The following is a 21,880-nucleotide window of genomic DNA, read 5'->3' as shown; positions in this document are numbered from 1 at the left end:
GCAAATTTAAACCACAATGAGATATCACCTCACACCAGTTAGGATGGCCAACATCCAAAAGACAAGCAACAACAAATGCTGGTGATGATGGGGAGAAAGGGGAACCTTCCTACACTACTGGTGGGAATGTAAATTAGTTCAACCTTTGGGGAAATCAGTAAGGAGGTACCTCAAAAAAACTAAAAATAGAAATACCATTTGACGCAGGAATTTCACTTCTAGTAATTTACCCTAAGAAAACAGGATCCCAGAATCAAAAAGACATATGCACCCCTATGTTTAACCCATCACTATTTACAATAGCCAAGATAAGGAAGCAACGTAAGTGTCCATCAGTAGATGAATGGGTAAAGCAGATGTGGTATATACACAGAATGGAATATTATTCAGCCATAATTAGAAAACAAATCCTACCATTTGCAACAACGTGGATGGAGCTAGAGGGTATTATGCTCAGTGAAATAAGCCAGGCAGAGAAAGACAAGTACCAAAAGATTTCACTCATCTGTAGAGTATCACAACAAAGCAAAACTAAAGGAAGAAAATAGCAGCAGACTCACAGAACTCAAGAATGGACTATTGGTTACTAAAGGGGAAGGGGTTGGGGAGGATGAGTGGCAACGGAGGGATAAGGGGATTAAGGGGTATTATGATTAGTGCACATAATAGAGGTGAGGGCAAGATGAAGGAAATACAGCACAGAGAAGACAAGTAACAACTATTGCATCTTACTATGCTGATGGACAGTGACTGTAATGGCATATGTGGTGGTGACTTGATAATAAGGCGGAATGTAGTAACCACAATTTTGCCCATGTGAAACTTGAGCATAAGATTATATATCAATGATACCTTAATTTAAAAAAAACTCAACACACACTCAAAAAGAGTCCAATTAAAATATATCCAAAAGCCATGAAGAGGTATCTCACCAAAGACAGAGGGCAGATAAGCCCATGAAAATATGCTTAACATCATTAACCACTAAGGGAATGCAAATTGTAACCACAAGTAGAAACAAATACACACCTACCAAAATAAGTAAAATAAAAATAGTGACACCACCAAATGCTGGTGAGGAAGAGGAGAAATTAGATCACTCATACACTGTGGTGGGCATGTAAAATAGTATAGCCACACTGGAAAAGAGTTGGCATTTTCTTCAAAAACTAAACAGGCAACAAAAATAGGTCTTTCAGTTTCAACCCTGGACATTGACCTCAAAGAAATGAAAACACTTTCCCTGTATGAATAACAATTCTACTTCTAGATATATTCCAAAAAAAATTGAAAATAGAGACACAGACACTTGTTTACACAATGTTTACAGCAGCATTATTCAAAATAGCTGAAAAAGGTACCTATTAATGGATGAATGGATAAACAAAATTTGCCATATACACTGAGACAAAGTAATTACAGGTTATCAGGGACTGGAAAGAAGGGGAAAAGGGGAATTAATGCTTAATGAGTACAGAGTTTGTGTTTGGGGTGCTGAACAATTTGGGGTTCATAGTGGTGACTGTTGTACAACACTGTGAATGTAATTAATACCACTGAACTGGACAATTTATAAATTGTTACTTGGTGTTATAATACATTTTGTCACTATAAAATGAGTCCATGGCCTGTAATACCAGTGCAGTGCCTAGCAGAAGGGACCATTTCAACAGTCAACAGCATAGGATTCCCACAGAAAACAATTTTAACCTGAGATGAGCTTATTATCAAACCCTGGAAAACAACATGAGGAATAGTCCACCATGAATTAGTCATAAAACATAACACAAGAATATAATGACATAAAAGTCTAGTATCTTGCCTCTATTTCTCGGTCAGGTCTCAATCATGGCAGGCTCTAACTGAAAATTTAGAAGGTATTGTTTGGTCATAAAGGCAGTGTTCCATACAATGCATTGGATGGTTCCACAAAATGAAGTAGCAATAATACCCTTGGTTTCATTAATACCATGGTTTTTCTTGCTCTCTCCTAGACTTATCTAGGCTATTTGTCTATACGGACATTTATTTATAGTTTGTTTTAATACCTTATAAGTCACATCACCAAAATTTATACTTTTTTCATCTTTGGTTATTTTCATTTAAAGTTCCATAGAATTTTAAAGTTGTTTTACTCAACTGAAAATGAATCTGCTGTTGTCCTGCATGGAATTACAATAAATAAATTTATGTGTAAATCCAGAGACATATGTCTTTCCATTTGCCTAAGTCTTAAACACTTCAGTGAGGTTTCTTATCAAATCTATTCCTGAGAATTAATGATTGTTATCATGGTGAAAGTAATTTTTTTTCATTTACATTTCTAAACAGTAAATATTGGTAGAGCTAAAAGTGCCAACCACCTTGCCAAGTTATATTATTATTTCTCATAGATATTCACTGGATTCTCTGGGGTTTTCACCTCATTTAAAAATACAGCTGACACCGTTTTTTTCAATATTTACACTAGTCATTTTATTTTCTTGTCTTTCGTGTATACTAGGAAGCTTCCAAACAGTTTTAAAAAAGAATGGTAATAGAAGAAATTTCTTACCATGCATTTATTTTAATGGAAATGGCTGCTACATTTCTTTGTTTGGTGTGACGTTTAGCTGTTAGATTTGGTGAATGGTCTTTATTATATTTAAAGTATCATTTAGTGATGTTTTTAATGGCTGCTTAGTTTTATAAAATGCTTCTTCAGAATATAATGATACAATAATGTGGTTTTTAACATGTTTTTTTAAGTTAAAAACTTCTGTTGATTTTCTGATATAGAAACACCATTGCATTCCTGGAATAAATTCTACCCGTTGTAGTATATTATCAGGAATTATTTGTATATAACTATATAAGCTTTACTCACTTGGGCTCACTATTCTTTCTGCATCTGCTGCTTTCCTCACATTTATTTTTAAAAATTTTTTATTAAGTTATTATTGATATACACTCTTATGAAGGTTTCACATGAAAAAACAATGTGGTTACTACATTTACCCATATTATAAAGTCCCCACCCATACCCCAATGCAGTCACTGTCCATCAGTGCAGCAAGATGCCACAGCTTCACTATTTGCCTTCTCTGTGCTACACTGTTTCCCCCGTGATCCCCCACATCATGTGTACTAAACATAATATCCCTCAATTGCCTTCTCCCTCCCTCCCCACCCGCCCTCTCTCACACCTCCCCTTTGGTAACCACTAGTCCCTTCTTGGAGTCTCTGATCTGCTGCTATTTTGTTCTTCAGTTTTGCTTCGTTGTTATACTCCACAAATGAGGGAAATCATTTGGCATCTGTCTTTCTCTGCCTGGCTTATTTCACTGAGCATAATATCCTCCACCACCATCCATGTTGTTGCAAATGGTAGGATTTGTTTCTTTCTTATGGCCAAATAGTATTCCATTGTGTATATGTACCACATCTTCTTTATTCATTCATCAACTGACGGACACTTTGGTTGCTTCCATATCTTGGCTATTGTAAATAGTGCTGCAATAAACACAGGGGTGCATATATCTTTTTGAGTCTGAGAAGTTGTATTCTTTGGGTAAATTCCAAGAAGTGGGATTACCGGGTCAAATCGTATTTCTATTTTTAGTTTTTTGAGGAACCTCCACATTGCTTTCCACAATGTTGAGCTAGCTTACATTCCCACCAGCAGTGTAGGAGGGTTCCCCTTTCTCCACATCCTCACCAGCATTTGTTGTTCTTAGTTTTTTCAATGCTGTCCATCCTCACTGGTATGAGGTGATATCTCATTGTGGTTTTAATTTGCATTTCCCTGATGATTAGTGATGTGGAGCATCTTTTCATGTGTCTGTTGGCCATCTGAATTTCTTCTTTGGAGAACTGTCTCTTCATATCCTCTGCCCATTTTTTGATCGGGTTATTTGCTTTTTGGGTGTTGAGGCATGTGAATTCTTTATATATTTTGGATGTTAACCCCTTGTCGGATATGTCATTTACAAATATATTCTCCCATACTGTACGGTGCCTTTTGGTTATGTTGATGGTGTCCCTCACATTTATTTTTTATTTTGCTGGGAGACAGTCTTGAATAATTTTTTTTTCTCCCAACAGCTGTGCTATGCTTAGGGTACTATACTTACTGAGTTCTTGACTAGAAAAATAGTATTTTCCCCCTTATACTTGAAAGATGGTTTACTAAAATAATGACACAATGACATCAAATAATGGCATTATTTGTATCAAAGAAACATATCTGAACTTTAACTAATTACTTCCATGATTTTAAATAATAAAATTAAGACAAAAGAAAAACATAACATTTAACTTAGAAAACACAGAAATGCATATATTTTCATAACTCATAATTCAAAAAAGCCATAGTTGTCTTTTCACAAAACTTAGGAGTACCTAGTCCTACACACATTAGAAGAAATTTTTACATTATAAATCTGAATTAAGTTATAAAATTCAAAGCTGATATCCTTAACATATCCTTAAACTTTGCTTAAGAAAATTCCCTTTTTATTACTTGATATAAATCTATTTCTGTGAAATATTTATCTAGTGGCCCACATAGAAGTTCAGATTAACTACTTAAAAGACAAACTATGACAGGCAATTTCTCTTTATTATAAATGCCTTTTAAACTAAGTATTAAGTTGGTTTCCTAAAACAAAACGAATTATGATGCCTATGAGAGAACTTACATTATTAATTTTAGAAATAAGCCATGAGGCAAAGTTAATATAAATAATATTCACCCAATTATTAACGATTAAACAAAAAACTAATGATGAAAACACTAATAATGTCCTTCCATAAACATACTTTTTCTTTTAACATAAAATTTATTCTTGCTTTGGAATTCTTAGAGTATGTTTGGAAAAAAGTAAATAGGGTTCTTTCCAAATATAATACAAATCACTGTTTTTATAACTACTCTAAATTATAAACATTTTACATTAAAACCCATGGAGAAGAAATGCTAGAATAAGACCCCCCCAAAAAAATCATTATTGACATAATTACATAGTAAGTAAAAGGAATCAGCTTTAATGCCACAGCAGAATCTTGACATGTATGGATTTAACAATTTGATCTCCACTATACTACTCAAAAGTCGAGGATACAATAATTTGTAATTTTGCTAAAGCACAAATTTGATGCTTCCCTCTAATTAGGATAGTATGTAGAAATGAGTCTATCCGGTACTAGGTCAAAAAGACTATCCAGCATCTGCATCTTAATCTGGCTTTACTGCTTTCTACTAGTTATCTGATATGAAGTAATTGTGAAGTGATAGAAAATGCTTGTGCTAGCATCAAAACTGAAGGTGTGTAAGAAAATCATGATTCTAGGACAGAAAACAAAATCTGGATAAATGATTTCTTCAAATTAGGAGATGGTCGAATAAGGACACAGCTTGGATCGCTGACACATATGAGAGAGAGAAAGTGTGTGTGTGTGTGTGTGTGTGTGTGTGTGTGTGTAAAATCAAAAAGTGACCAGTGGGGTAATGTCAATTATTATTAGTCTTCTGCCAAATCCAATCAGTGTTTGGGGAGACAAAATAACTAAATCCAATGTAGTTCTCCAGGTTGGATTCTAGAAGAGAATGAGGACATTAATGGAAAACCAATGAAACCTAAAACAGAAGTCTGGAGTTTAGTTAATAGTAAGCACCCATGTTGGTTTCTTAGTGACAAATGCACCATGGTAACGTAAGATGAAACAATGGGGAAAACTGGGTAAGTGGTATAAAGGAATTCTCTGTACTATATTTGCAACTTTCTTGTAAATCTAAAATTAACCCCAAATGAAAAGCTTATTAAAAAAATATGTAACTAGGCAAAGGAGGAAATAAAATAGGAATAGTAGAAAACAAAAATAATAGAGAATAGAAACAGACATACTTAAAAGTTATGAGAAACAGACTTTTAGACAAATATAGATAAAAATATAGACTTAACTAAGCTCAGGAAAGTAAGAGACAAGATTGAGAATATTGGCAAAGAACTGGAAACAATAAAAAGAACAAAATGATGTCTTACTGCAGATTGTTTTTGTTGTTTTTTATTAAATTATCATTGATATACAATCTTATGATATGTTTTCACATAAACAACACAGTGGTTTCAACATTCACCCATACTGTCAAGTCCTCAACCCCTCTATTGTGGTCACTGTCTATCAGTGTAGGAAGAGCTATAAAGTCATTAATTGTCTTTATTGCCTTCCCCATGACCTACCTCTATTGGGATTGTGATTATAGTGGCCCTTAATCCCTTTCTCCTTTCCTACCTTTCCTCCCCAACCCCTCCCCTTTGGTAACCACTAGTCCCTTCTTGGTGTCTGTGAGTCCACTGCTATTTTGTTCCTTCAGTTTTGCTTTGTTTTTATACTCCAAAAATGCGTGAAATCATTTGGTATTTGTCTTTCTCCACCTGGCTTATTACACTAAGCATAATACCCTCTAGATCCATCCATGTTGTTGCAAATGGCATGATTTCTTTTACTTTTATGGCTAAATAATATTCCATTGTGCATATGTACCATCTTTTCTTATCTGTTCATCTAGTGATGGACATTTAGGTTGCTTCCTTATCTTGGCTATTGAAAATAGTGCAGCAATAAACATAGCGGTACATATGTCTTCTCAAATCAAGGATCTTCTTTTCTTGAGGTAAATTCCTAGGAGTGGAATTACTGGGTCAAATGGTATTTCTAGTTTTCATTTTTGGAGGAACTTCTATATTGCTTTCCACAGCAGCTGAGCCAATTTACTTTCCCACCAACAGTGTAGGAGGGTTCCCCTTTCTCGGCATCCTCACCAACACTTGTTTCTTTCTTCTGGATAGTGGCCATCCTAACTGGCATGATGAAAGATCTTGTGATTTTAATTTGCATTTCCCTGATGATTAGCAATGTGGAACATCTTTTCATGTGCTTATTGGCCATCCATATTTCTTCTTTGGAGAAGTGTTTATTCAGATCATCCACCCATTTTTTGATCGGGTTATTTGTTTTTTGGATGTTGAGTAGTGTGAGTTCTTTATATATTTTGGATGTTAAGCTCTTACAAGATAAATCATTTATGAATATATTCTCCCATACTATAGGATGCCTTTTTGTTCTGTTGATGGTGTTCTTTGTTGTACAGAAGGCTTTTAGGTTAATGCAGTCCCACTTGTTCATTTTTGCTTTTTTTTCTTTTGCCCAAGGAGATGTGTTCAGGAAAAGGTTGCTCATGTTTATATTCAAAGAGATTTTTACATATGTTTCTTCTAAAATTTTTATGGTTTCATGACTTACATTTGGGTATTTGATCCATTTTGAGTTCATTTCCGTGTATGGAGTTAGACAATAATCCAGTTTCATTCTCTTACATGTAGTTGTCCAATTTTTCCAGCACCAGCTGTTGAAGAGGCTTTCTTTTCCTCACTGTATATTCATGGCTCCTTTATCATATATTAATTGACCATATATGTGTGGGTTTATATCTGGGCTCTCTACTCTGTTCCATTGATCTATGGGTCTGTTCTTGTGCCAGTACCAAATTGTTTTGATTACTGTGGCTTTGCAGCAGAGCTTTAAGTTAGGGAGCATACTCCTACCAGCTGTGTTCTTCTTTCTCAGGATTGCTTTGGCTATTCGGGGTCTTTTGTGGTTCCATATGAATTTTAGAACTATTTGTTCTAGTTTGTTGAAGAATGTTGTTTGGTATTTTGATAGAGATTGCTTTGAATCTGTAGATTTCTTTAAGCAGGGTGGCCATTTTGACAATATTAATTCTCCTATCAATGAGCATGGGACAGACTTCCATTTATTGGTGTCTTCTTTAATTTCTCTCATGAGTGTCTTGTATTTTTCAGGGTATACATCTTTCCCCTCCTTGGTTAGGTTTATTCCTAGGTATTTTATTCTTTTTGATGCAATTGCAAATGGACTTGTTTTCCTGATTTCTCTTTCTGCTAATTCATTGTTATATATAGGATGCAACAGATTTCTGTGTATTAATTTTGTATCCTTACTGCAGATTGTTTTTAAGTTGAAAGAGGACCGTTCATTATGGTAAAACAGCCAATTCACCAGGAGGATACAGCAACTCTAAACTTCAATATCTTTAATAAGATAGCTTCCAAATACATAAAGCAAAAATTGTCAGGAACTAAGAGGAGAAACAGACAATTCCACAATCATGGTGTGAGATTTAATCATACTTTTCTTGGTTAACAATTTTTAAAAACTAAGTAAGGATATAAAATATTTGAGGACCAACATTAATAAAACAGACCTACAATGAAGCCAATAACTGCAGAATCCATATTATTTTCAGGGGTATTCAGAACATTCACCAAAACTGATCATATGTTAAGCTGTAAGGTGAATCTCAATAAATATCAAAAAGATAAAATAATACACGATAGGTCCCTGATAATAGTACAATTAAGCTAAGTTAATAATAAGATAACCAAGAAATCATCCACTATTTGGAAGCGAACAATTATAATTTAAATACCTATGGGTCAAGAAGAAATCACAACAGGAGCTAAGAAAAACATTTTTTTAATTGAATGATAATGAATATACTACCAATGTAAATCTATAAAATGCAGAAAACTTAGGAAATTAAGAAGATTAAAAGAATTTACCTATAATCCATTAACAGAAGACATTTAGTACATTTCTCTTCAATATTTCTCCAAAAGAAGTATATATACTTTTGGTTAGGTTTTACTTTAAAAGCCTAAAAATTATTCCTTGTTCTTAAATCTTTATAAGCTTTAATAACTATAAAAATCTTCAATTTATATTTCACTTTTTATGTAACTCTTCAAAGAGAGTTCCTGTTTTTACAGTCTTATTCCCCAAAGAGTTTCTAGGACTGAAATAATTTCACATGTTAATTCAACAAGTATACTTAGATCTATAAGGTTTTTAGTTAGGGGACAGAAGTATTACTCTCACATATTATGAGCCAATTTTTCCTTCCTTCCTTTACCTAACTGTTCCTGGTAAGTATTCAAGTGTTCCTTCCTCTTAGTAAGAATATGACAGCCTATAAAAACGTAAACTTTTTTTCTCAATCAGGTAAACTGCCAAAGTGTTGTAGCATTAATTCAGATCCCTAAAAGAATTAAAAGATCACACAAAATAAATGTAGCATAGCTCCTTACCACTTGATCTGTTTTTACGACTTGATTTCCCTCCAGTAAGAAGCATCTTGAGACTATTCCGAAACATGGTTGTGCTACTGTAGTACTCACAAAACTGTAAAAGAAAATGAGAAAATATCAAAAAATTTATTTTCTATTCAAAATACTGTTAAGAATGAAGTTTAAATGCATAACAAATAATTATGCTTATAGAGTATTATTTAACTATGTAACAGAAATATTTAATCAATTAATTTACTTAAACATTTCAAAGTATACCATAATACTTTGAGTACCTTAAGACATAATGGTAGATATCATGAGGGTAGAAAAAAATAGAAAACAGCATAAGCTATAAATAATCTACCTTTTACTTGACTCTACATTTCTTAGGCAATTTCCCCATGTGCCCAACGTACATACACCCAAAGTTTAAAAGTGTAGAAACTTATAGCAGCTGTATATTTTCCATTGGTCAAGCCAGAATTCTACATCACAAGAGAGATTGTTCTTTATGTTCCACTCCTATCAAAGGAAAGTCTCTCCAGCTGTGCTTTGGATTATGTCTTCTCTCCCCTTTCAAAAAGTTTTATCCAAAAATCATCTTCCTTTTCTCTCTCAGGTTCAATTTTTTCCTTAAACATGCTAGTATGTTCTATCCAAAAACAAATAAGCAAGGCCCTCTCTTTATTTGCACATGGCCCAATTACTGTTCCTATATCCTTACTCTTTTTAGCAAAATTTCCCAGAAGTGTTGTCAGTACTTGGTGCCTCCAGCAGATTGGACAGAAGAGAAGCAAACCAGAACAGAGGTGAACAGAAAATATCCAAACCAAAGCACAGAGAGATAAAGGTTGAAAAATACAGAATAGAGTATAAGAGGCATATGGAATCCAATGAAAAGCTTAACACACATATTGAAATTCCAGAACAAAGGAGAGTAAATAAGAAAGAAGCAATATCTGAGGGATAATAATCAAGAATTTCATAACATCAGTGAGAGACATAAAGCTACATCTTTAATCAACAAGAGGAAAAAATAACATTTCAAGAAGCAACAATCAATACACTAAGCGATAACTTTCAACACAAATGATCAATGGCAGAAGGCAATGGAATGACTTCTTAATTCTGAAAGAAAATAGGTGTCAATAAAGGAATCTATTCACAATTAAAAATATGTTTGAAAAATGAAACTGAAATAAAAGAGATTTCAGAAAAACAATTTATCAGTAAAAGAAATATTGAAAGGGAGTTCTTCTAACAGAAGGACCAAATCAAGACATTTTCAGATGTCTGATAGTAGAAAAAAACACAGAAATGCAAAAAAGAGCCATAGAAAAGGAAAAATGTTGGCAAATATGAATGAACAAAGACAATAAAAATCATAACATTACTAGTCTGTTAAGTTTAAAATGTATGTAGATTTAAAATGAATAACGAAACAAAAAAGTCGGGACTTGGGTGAATGGAGTTAAAGTTTCTAATATATCTCCACTATGCAAGAAGTGGCAGAAGTCATCATTTATATTACACTGCAGTAACTCAAAGTTCATGTAGTAATTCTAAGAGCCATTAAAAGCTAATTGAGATGAGAAAATAATTATATGCGGATAAAATATAAAACAAATAGATGGTAGCTTTAAACTCAAATTATATATTGTTATGTTAAATACTCTAGTGAAAGATTACTTTTGGACACAGAAAGACTGAATATAAAATGACAGACAATACACCATCTGAAAACCAATTAAAAGGAAGCTGGCCTAGCTATGCCAATATCAGAGTAAACTTGAGGCAATAAACACTACTGAAGATAAACAATTCTTAATAATTAAAAAGTCACACCAAAAAGAAGATACTGTACAATCCTAAATCTGAATGGACCAAATAACCAATCTTAAAAATATGTAAAGCAGAGAAGGATCACGAGAAGATGGCAGCATGAGTAGTTCAGTGGAAATCTCCTCCCAAAAACATATATATTTATGAAAATACAATAAATACAACTATTCCTAAAAGAGACACAAGTGGATACAGTACAACAGCCAGGATATACCTACATCTGTGAGAACTCAACATCACACAAAGGGGATAAGATACAAGCCACAACCAGGTGGGACCCGAAGGCTCCCCCACCCCAGAACCCGGCGGGAAGAAAGGAGTCGGAACGGGGAGGGAGTGAAATCCCAGAACTGCTAAACAACCAGCTCTAGAAATCCGTGCCCGGAGCACAGACACAAGGTGCACAGGGTGCTGGATATTAGAGAAACGGAAAAGCAAAACCTGTGGGCAGATCCCCGCAACTGGTGCCCCTGAGACAAAAGAAAAGTGAGTGCTTTTTGTAAGTCCTAAAGACACAGGGACCTCACAGCTGTCGTCCTGGCACACTTAGCCAGCAGCTGAAAATCCCGGGAAACTTTAGGCGCCCTAACCCCCTGGGCGGCAGAGCAGCTCTGAAGCCCCTCACAGCACTAAGCAGCCTGCCAGTTGTTCCCCCAACTGGCGCGGACCACAACACACCGGCCCAGTAGTGGGAGAGTGGCAACAAGCAACAGGGGCAGTGGCACCAGTGGGGATCAGGAGCAGCCCGTGTGCGCTGGCAGCGCCAGAGGGGACCAAGAGCGGCTTGTGCAAGCCCGCTGTGGTGGCGACCGAGCAGCCCGGGAGCGGCCCAGACGCACCGGTGATAGTGGTGCCAGAGGAGCCCAGGAGAGGTCTGCACAAGCCTGCAGCGGCGGCAACCGAGCGGCCCAGGAGTGGTCTGCGTGTGCCAGCAGCAGCAGCGACAGAGGCGCATGGGAGAGGCACGTGCGCTCCTGCAGCAGTGCCAGAGGAAGCAGCCACGCTCCCAGCAGCTGAACAGAATCCCAGCCCAATGCACAGCTGCCTGGGCCAGACCCAAAGGCTGCTGCTGGCACACAGCTGCCCAGCAGGGGCGCCGCTATTACAGAGGAGTGCACCTGGCATGCCTGCCACTTCCCGCAGGGCTCCACGCTGCTCTGACAGAGACCCTGCCCAGAGCAGCATAGGGGATTAACCTGGTGGCTGCTCCAGGAGTGTGGGTAACCGACACAGGCAGCAGAGAAGGGCAAGGCATCCAGCAAGCAGGACTTTCTTCTCCCAGCTGACACACCCGCAAACTGCCTACAGCCACCACTATCACGATGAAAAGGCAAAACAATTTAGTCCAGTCCAAAATAGTTCAGACAACACCTGAGAGAGGATCTGCAGAGACAGACCTAACCAGTCTCCCTGAAAAAGAATTCAAAATAAAAATCATAAACATACTGACAGAGCTACAGAGAAATATACAAGAGCTAAGGGATGACGTCCAGAGGGAGATTACAGAAATGAAACAATCTCTGGAAGGATTTATAAGCAGAATGGATAAGATTCAAGAGGCCATTGATGGAACAGAAACCAGAGAACAGGAACATACAGAAGCTGACACAGAGAGAGATAAAAGGATCTCCAGGAATGAAACAATATTAAGAGAACTGTGCGACCAATACAAAAGGAACAACATCCGCATTATAGGGGTGCCAGAAGAAGAAGAGAAAGAAAAAGGGATAGAAAGTGTCTCTGAAGAAATAATTGCTCAGAACTTCCCCAAACTGGGGGAGAAAATCGTTGCTCAGACTATGGAGGCACACAGAATTCCCAACAGAAGGGACCCAAAGAGGACAACACCAAGACACATAATAATTAAAATGGCAAAGATCAAGGACAAGGACAGAGTATTAAAGGCAGCCAAAGAGAGAGAAAAGGTCACCTATAAAGGAAAACCCATCAGGCTATCATCAGACTTCTCAACAGAAACCTTACAGGCCAGAAGAGAACGGCACGATATATTTAATGCAATGAAACAGAAGGGCCTTGAACCAAGGATAATGTATCCAGCATGATTATCATTTAAATGTGAAGGAGGGATTAAACAATTCCAAGACAAGCAAAAGTTGAGGGAATTTGCCTCCCACAAACCACCTCTACAGGGTATTTTAGAGGGACTGCTCTAGATGGGAGCACTCCTAAAAAAAGCACAGAACAAACCACCCAACATATGAAGAATGGAGGAGGAGGAATAAGAAGGGAGAGAAATAATCATCAGACTGTGTTTCTAATAGCTCAATAAGTGAGTTAAGTTAGACAGTAAGGAAGTAAAGAAGCTAACCTTGAACCTTTGGTAACCACGACTCTAAAGCCTGCAATGGCAATAAGTACATATCTTTCAATAATCACCCTAAATGTAAATGGACTGAATGCACCAATCAAAAGACATAGAGTAATAGAATGGATAAAAAAGCAAGACCCATCTATATGCTGCTTACAAGAGACTCACCTCAAACCCAAAGACATGCACAGATTAAAAGTCAAGGGATGGAAAAAGATATTTCATGCAAACAACACAGAGAAAAAAGCAGGTGTTGCAATACTAGTATCAGACAAAATAGACTTCAAAACAAAGAAAGTAACAAGAGATAAAGAAGGACATTACATAATAATAAAGGGCTCAGTTCAACAAGAGGATATAACCATTATAAATATATATGCAACCAACACAGGAGCACCAACATATGTGAAACAAATACAGAATTAAAGGAGGAAATAGAATGCAATGCATTCATTTTGGGAGACTTTAACACACCACTCACTCCAAAGGACAGATCCACCAGACAGAAAATAAGTAAGGACACGGAGGCACTGAACAACACACTAGAACAGATGGACCTAATAGACATCTATAGAACTCTACAGCCAAAAGCAACAGGATACACATTCTTCCCAAGTGCACATGGAACATTCTCCAGAATAGACCACATACTAGGCCACAAAAAGAGCCTCAGTAAATTAAAAAAGGTTGAAATCCTACCAACCAACTTTTCAGACCACAAAGGTATATAACTAGAAATAAATTGTACAAAGAAAGCAAAAAGGCTCACAAACACATGGAGGCTTAACAACATGCTCCTAAATAATCAATGGATCAACGACCAAATTAAAATGGAGATCCAGCAATATATGGAAATAAATGACAACAACACAAAGCCTCAACTTCTGTGGGACACAGCAAAAGCAGTCTTAAGAGGAAAGTATATAGCAATCCAGGCATATTTAAAGAAGGAAGAACAATCCCAAATGAATAGTCTAACGTCACGATTATCAAAATTGGAAAAAGAAGAACAAATGAGGCCTAAGGTCAGCAGGAGGGACATAATAAAGATCAGAGAAGAAATAAATAAAATTGAGAAGAATAAAACAATAGAAAAAAATCAATGAAACCAAGAGCTGGTTCTTCGAGAATATAAACAGAATAGATAAGCCTCTAGCCAGACTTATTAAGAGAAAAAGAGAGTCAACACACATCAACAGAATCAGAAACGACAAAGGAAAAATCATGACAGACCCCACAGAAATACAAAGAATTATTAGAGAATACTATGAAAACCTATATGCAACAAGCTGGAAAACCTAGGAGAAATGGACAACTTCCTAGAAAAATACAACCTTCCAAGACTGACCCAGAAAGAAACAGAAAATCTAAACAGACCAATTACCACCAACGAAATTGAAGAGGTAATCAAAAAACTACCCAAGAACAAAACCCCCGGGCCAGATGGATTTACTTCGTAATTTTATCAGACATACAGAGATGACATAATACCCATTCTCCTTAAAGTTTTCCAAAAAATAGAAGAGGAGGGAAGACTCCCAAACTCATTCTATGAAGCCAACATCACCCTAATACCAAAACCAGGCAAAGACCCCACCAAAAAAGAAAACTACAGACCAATATTCCCCAATGAACGTAGATGCAAAAATACTCAACAAAATATTAGCAAACCGAATTCAAAAATACATCAAAAGGATCATACACCATGACCAAGTGGGATTCATCCCAGGGATGCAAGGATGGTACAACATCTGAAAATCCATCAACATCATCCACCACATAAACAAAAAGGACAAAAACCACATGATCATCTCCATAGATGCTGAAAAAGCATTCGACAAAATTCAACACCCATTCATTATAAAAACTCTCAGTAAAATGGGTATAGAGGGCAAGTACCTCAACATAATAAAGACCATATATGATAAACCCACAGCCAACATCATACTGAACAGCAAGAAGCTGAAAGCTTTTCCTCTGAGATCGGGAACAAGACAGGGATGCCCACTCTCCCAACTGTTATTTAACATAGTACTGGAGGTCCAAGCCACAGCAATTAGACAAAACAAAGAAATACAAGGAATCCAGATTGGTAAAGAAGAAGTCAAACTGTCACTATTTGCAGATGACATGATATTGTACATAAAAAACCCTAAAGACTCCACTCCAAAACTGCCAGAACTGATATCGGAATTCAGCAAAGTTGCAGGATACAAAATTAACACACAGAAATCTGTGGCTTTCCTATACACTAACAATGAACTAATAGAAAGAGAAATCAGGAAAACAATTCCATTCACAATTGCATCAAAAAGAATAAAATACCTAGGAATAAACCTAACCAAAGAAGTGAAAGACCTATACCCTGAAAACTATAAGACACTCTTAAGAGAAATTAAAGAGGACACTAACAAATGGAAACTCATCCCATGCTCTTGGCTAGGAAGAATTAATATCGTCAAAATGGCCATCCTGCCCAAAGCAATATACAGATTTGATGCAATCCCTATCAAATTACCAATAACATTCTTCAACGAACTGGAACAAATAGTTCAAAAATTCATATGGAAACACTAAAGACCCCGAATAGCCAAAGCAATCCTGAGAAAGAAGAATAAAGTGGTGGGGATCTCACTCCCCAACTTCAAGCTCTACTACAGAGCCATAGTAATCAAGACACTTTGGTACTGGCACAAGAACAGAGCCACAGACCAGTGGAACAGATTAGAGACTCCAACCATTAACCCAAACATATATGGTCAATTAATATTTGATAAAGGAGCCATGGACATACAATGGGGAAATGACAGTCTCTTCAACAGATGGTGCTGGCAAAACTGGACAGCTACATGTAAGAGAATGAAACTGGATCACTGTCTAACCCCATACACAAAAGTAAATTCAAAATGGATCAAAGACCTGAATGTAAGTCATGAAACCATAAAACTCTTGGAAAAAAACATAGGCAAAAATCTCATGGACATAAACATGAGTGACTTCTTCGTGAATATATCCCCCCAGGCAAGAAAAACAAAAGCAAAAACAAACAAGTGGGACTATATCAAGCTGAAAAGCTTCTGTACAGCAAAGGACACCATCAATAGAACAAAAAGGTATCCTACAGTATGGGAGAATATATTCGTAAATGACAGATCTGATAAAGACTTGATATCCAAAATATATAAAGAGCTCACGCACCTCAACAAACAAAAAGCAAATAATACAATTAAAAATGGGCAGAGGAGCTGAACAGACGGTTCTCCAAAGAAGAAATTCAGATGGCCAACAGACACATGAAAAGATGCTCCACATTGCTAGTTATCAGAGAAACGCAAATTAAAACAACAATGAGATATCACCTCACACCAGTAAGGATGGCTACCATCCATAAGACAAACAACAACAAATGTTGGCGAGGTTGTGGAGAAAGGGGAACCCTCCTACACTGCTGGTGGGAATGTAAATTAGTTCAACCATTATGGAAAGCAATATGGAGGTTCCTCAAAATGTTCAAAATAGACTTACCATTTGACCCAGCAATTCCACTTCTAGGAATTTACCCTAAGGATGCAGCAGCCCAGTTTGAAAAAGACAGATGCACCCCTATGTTTGTCGCAGCACTATTTACAATAGCCAAGAAATGGAAGCAATCTAAGTGTCCATCAGTAGATGAATGGATAAAGAAGATGTGGTACATATACACAAGGGAATGTTATTCAGCCATAAGAAGAAAACAAATCCTACCATTTGCAACAACATGGATGGAGCTAGAGGGTATTATGCTCAGTGAAATAAGCCAAGTGGAGAAAGACAAATACCAAATGATTTCACTCATCTGTGGAGTATAAGAACAAAAGAAAAACTGAAGGAACAAAACAGCAGCAGAATCACAGAAACCAAGAATGGGCTAACAGTTACCAAAGGGAAAGAGACTGGGGTGAATGGGAGGGTAGGGAGGGATAAGGGCAGGGAAGAAGAAAGGGGGTATTATGATTAGCATGTATAATGTGGGGGGTGGGGGAAAGGGGAGGGCTTTGCAACACAGAGAAGACAAGTAGTGATTCTACAACATCTTACTATGCTGATGGACAGTGACTGTAATGGGGTTTGTGGTGGGTTCTTGGGGTAGAGGAGAGCCTAGTAAACATAATGTTCTTCATGTAATTGTAGATTAATAATAACAAAAAATAAAATCAGAAAAAAACCCACTCATCTGCAAAGAACAATAAAGCAAAATGCAGTAAGATGAGGTATGGCCTGTGTTCCCATTTATTTTCAACAAAGTCATTAATGTATAAGGAAAGTCTTTTCAACAAACAGTGTGGAACAGATAGTATAGATATCCTTTTCTGAAAAAAATTAACCTTGATCTGTGTCCATACAATACATGAAAGTTAATTCAAAATAAATCAAACATAAAACATCGCATAAAACACTAAAATCGTAAAGCCTTTAAAAGAAAACATAGGAGAGTATCTTCATTATTTAGAGGTAGAGAAAGGATTCTTAAAACACAGAAACTAATAACAATGAAAAAAAAATAACTGATATATTTGGGCTTCATTAAATTTGTAAAGACATCTGCTCATCAAAAATAATATTAATAAAATTAATAGGCAAGTCACAAACTGGGAGAAATTATTCCAAAACATGTATCTAAACAAGAACTGACATCCGTGATATATAAAGAACACCTCCAATTCAATAAGAAAGAGGCAAATTTTTAAATGGGTAAAAAGTCTGAATAGACACTTTAAAAAAGATGATGTATGAATGGCCAAGACACCTATTAAAAGAATTCAACATAATCTGTCATCAGGGAAACACAAATTACAATGAGCTACCAATGACTAAAGTCCCACCAGAACTAATTTTTTAAAAGCCTGACAGTATCAAATATTGACCAAGAAAGTGAGCAACTGAAACTCTTTAACACATCGTTTTAGGAGTATAATGGTACAATTTCTTTGGGAAAAGTCTAGCAATATATTATAAAATTAAGAATATACTGAATGTATGACTCCCTTACAAATTGTAACATACGTGCATAAAAAGACTAGTAAACAACTTCACAGAAGCTTTATTTGTAATAGCCAAAATCTAGCACAGGTGTTCATCAACAAGAAAATGGATAGACTGTGGACTTTCATAAAATAGAATATTATTCAACAACAAAAAGGTATGAACTATTTATATATTCAAAAACACAGATAAATCTCAAAATATATATGCTAAGTGAAAGAACCTTACATAGCAGTATATGCAGTAATCTACATTAGGAAAAAATTCAGAATAATGGTTGATATGAATATTAGTTGAGAAAAAGCATAAGGAAAGTTTCCAGGATAATGGTAATATTCTTTATGTTGAGGGAGTCTGGGATACACAGATGTATACATTTGTTAAAACTCAGCAAATGTTCACATAAGATTTATGCATACTACATATAAAATTTACCTCAAAAGAAAAAATTAAACAAATATTGAACTATATTTAGTGATATTCATGCTTAAATATTTAGAGGAAAGCACACTGATGTCTCTAACTGCTTTGAAATGAATCAAAAAATGAAATGAAATGTATAGAGGGATGGGAATGTAGAAATGTAATAAAGCAATTATAACAAAATGTTCACAGATCTGAAGAGGTGGGTATACATGTATTAACTATAAGATTATTAAACTTTCTATATGTTTGAAATTTTTTCTGTAAGGTAAAAACACACTCCCACATAGGAGATTCTAGGGCAAGATGATCTTAACAATGTATTTAAGGAAGAAGTAATACCAATATTACACAAAGATTGTTCCAGAGAGTAGGAAAAAAAAGGGAACACTTCCAAACTCATTTTCTAAGGAAAGAATAGCTGATAGCAAAAATCAACAAGGTTGCCACAAGACAGAAATATTACAGACATCTCTTTTGACATAGATACTAAAATCCTAAACAAAATATTCACAAAATAAAATCTACTAACATATTGATCAGGACCAAGTGGGAGTTTAATTCCAAGAATTTATGTATGAAATATTCCTTTTATATATTCATCCTGAAGAGCTATTCTTAGTTTTTTTCCCCTCTAATCTTAATTTAAGAGACTGAATAGAAACTCTAACTTTGGTAAATACTTACTTCAGTAATTATTTAAATACTTAGAGAAAGTATGTGTTACATGTAAGGATATATGTGAAATATACTTCATTTAAAAATATACCAATAAATTTAAATAATAAATCTTACAACTCTTCAATCTATATTTTCCTAGAATTAACAACTATTTTCTTATGTAACAGATTCTGTTTATATACAAGTCAGAAAAAAATATATATTTAAAATATTCTAATATGATCTCATTTAATCTTCATCAAAATCCCCTTAATGTAGTATTTGCTTCATTTAAAAAAAAAGGAAGCTGAGGTAAAGAAAAGTGAAAGAGCAAGCCCACAGTTATACAGCCAATATATATGTAAGGCCACAGTTGAGCCTATGTACTTTGACCTTCTCTTCAGTGCCTATTCTTAAATAAGGAAGACTTAATAAATCCATTAAAAACATTAACTGGAACTATGAAATTTCTAAATATAGTATCCACATTAAAAGTCTCAGAAGTATTATTCCAATTAGTTCTTGTTTTTAAAATATGTATAATAGTTGTGTGTATGTATATGTCACTATCACATATTTAACTCATTTTACCTTAATCTAGTGAGTTGAAAAAAAGAAGTAGTGGTACAAGTTGGCTTTTGTCTTTGCAAATGAACCAAGAAAAATAATGACAAAACTTATTGGTGTAAGGAGAAGAAAAGATATCCTACTATAATGGACACTATAATGTCCCCATTACAGGATCAGTATACCCATCCCCCAGGTATTAATGGCTCACAGATGCTCCCCCTTCTCCAGACAATTGCTCTAAGATGACTAGATCCACCAATGACATGTTAACACAGGGGTACAAAAGACCAGCTCCTTTAACTCAAGGGGGACAACTTTGTGGTATGATTTATTCTCCAAAGCCTTCACCTATCTCTTCTTATGCTTTATTTTTCTTCAAATACTTCTCTTTAAATTATATATACCCGCTTATTGTCAGCTCCCCCACTAGAATAAGCTCCATAATGCCATGGAAGTTGTTTAATTTATTGCTGCAAGCCCATAACTGGAAAATTATTCCTGGTAAACAGTTTGTGCCAATTACTGAATTAATAAATTCTACTTCTTCGATTTATATATGCTATACAAATCAAATCCCTTGCAGAGAAACCTGGCCTTACTCTTTTTATCCTCAATGCCTAGTTCATGGGAGGCTCACAACATTTCCCAAATGAATGAATGAATAAATAAATAAATAACTGAGCAGAGTCAATTAATCAGACTATTAACCTGGTGAAGATGTAAGGGGAAACAATACAAGCAAGTTTCAACAGACAAATACAGGTTATGAATTAACCAGAACATGGAGATGACCTTAGGATGATTATGCCGTATAGTCAGGGAAAGGCAAAGAAACTCTAGGTAAGTTCAAATTTTATCTAAGGAAAAACCTAGAAAATTCTAGTCATACTTTAAGTTTTTGCCTAACTCAGACTTTACTAATATATATGTTGTTCCTCAAAGTTTCCAAAGGTGGAAAATATATAAGCCCAGGTTATTATTAGAAGAACAAATAATTATTTAAAATTTACTAAGACTAGGAGTCAAAAAGAATAAAAATTACACATCTAAAAATAAAGCAATATAACATTCTAATTTAAGTAAAAAATGATACATGGAAAAAATTAATTATAATGATGACCATTTTTGAAGTATAGAGGGTTTTTTATTTTCTAGTCCTAAAACATTTTATGAAAATTGAATGAAATATATAATGAAATAAAACAAAATACTTAAAGAGAGTTATCCATCTCATAGTTATATTTTGATAAAATGACTTTCATATTCAAGTTAACACAGCACTAGAAAATGTATTGTAATGAAATAGTGCTATGAAAAAGCCACAAAACAGAAGCTAACTGGGAAATAGTTTGATCCAGTTGGATTTATGACAGTAATAAATGGCTGAATTTCATCTTAATTTTCCAAATTTTACATTCACATTTCAAAACATTAACTCTCAGGAGAAATCGTAAAATAAATTCCTGGCAAGTGAATGTCTAGCAGGAAACAAACAAGCCATTCACAAAGCCCCAATAATTTCTAATCATCTTATACTTAACTGATTCTAATATTATGTAATCCACATGGCCCCTAAGCTTTTAAGTTTGGGACACCAATCCTATTCAGGGAAAGTATTGACTATTTCCTCTAAATGGCTCACCAATTTAGAGGCTGGAGACTCAATATCTTAGATCTCAGTACCTTCTTGCACTATTTATTAGTGGACAATATATTTCCATTTTCAATGTTCATTCTTCCTGTATACTTAAAGCCCTTTTCTTATTCTGTTACTCAAAAAAGAAGCATAATCTCCCCCCTCACAAAATGTTTAATAATTACATAATCATATCATTACTAAGCACTTCTGGACTATTCAGGCTAAATAATCATGGTATTCCCTTTAGCTTTTCCACAGAGTATA

The 21,880-nt window shown here is 35.3% G+C and overlaps 1 protein-coding gene across 9 annotated transcripts in view; it reads right to left on the bottom strand.

Annotated features, from left to right (window-relative positions):
* TANC2 (tetratricopeptide repeat, ankyrin repeat and coiled-coil containing 2) overlaps positions 1-21,880 on the bottom strand; it is a 376,540-nt gene that overhangs the window by 306,397 nt on the left and 48,263 nt on the right. For all 9 annotated transcript variants that reach the window (XM_036899778.2, XM_057501594.1, XM_057501595.1 and 6 more), the window contains exon 2: positions 9,150-9,243. In XM_036899778.2, coding sequence (XP_036755673.1) covers positions 9,150-9,216 — 67 coding nt within the window. In that variant the 5' untranslated portion in view covers positions 9,217-9,243. The remainder of the gene's footprint in view (positions 1-9,149; positions 9,244-21,880) is intronic.

Source organism: Manis pentadactyla, chromosome 4 (assembly GCF_030020395.1).
Source record: "Manis pentadactyla isolate mManPen7 chromosome 4, mManPen7.hap1, whole genome shotgun sequence".
NCBI classification, from domain to species: domain Eukaryota; kingdom Metazoa; phylum Chordata; class Mammalia; order Pholidota; family Manidae; genus Manis; species Manis pentadactyla.
Note: the sequence above shows the minus strand (reverse complement) of the source record. Positions and strands in the feature narration are given on the sequence as shown.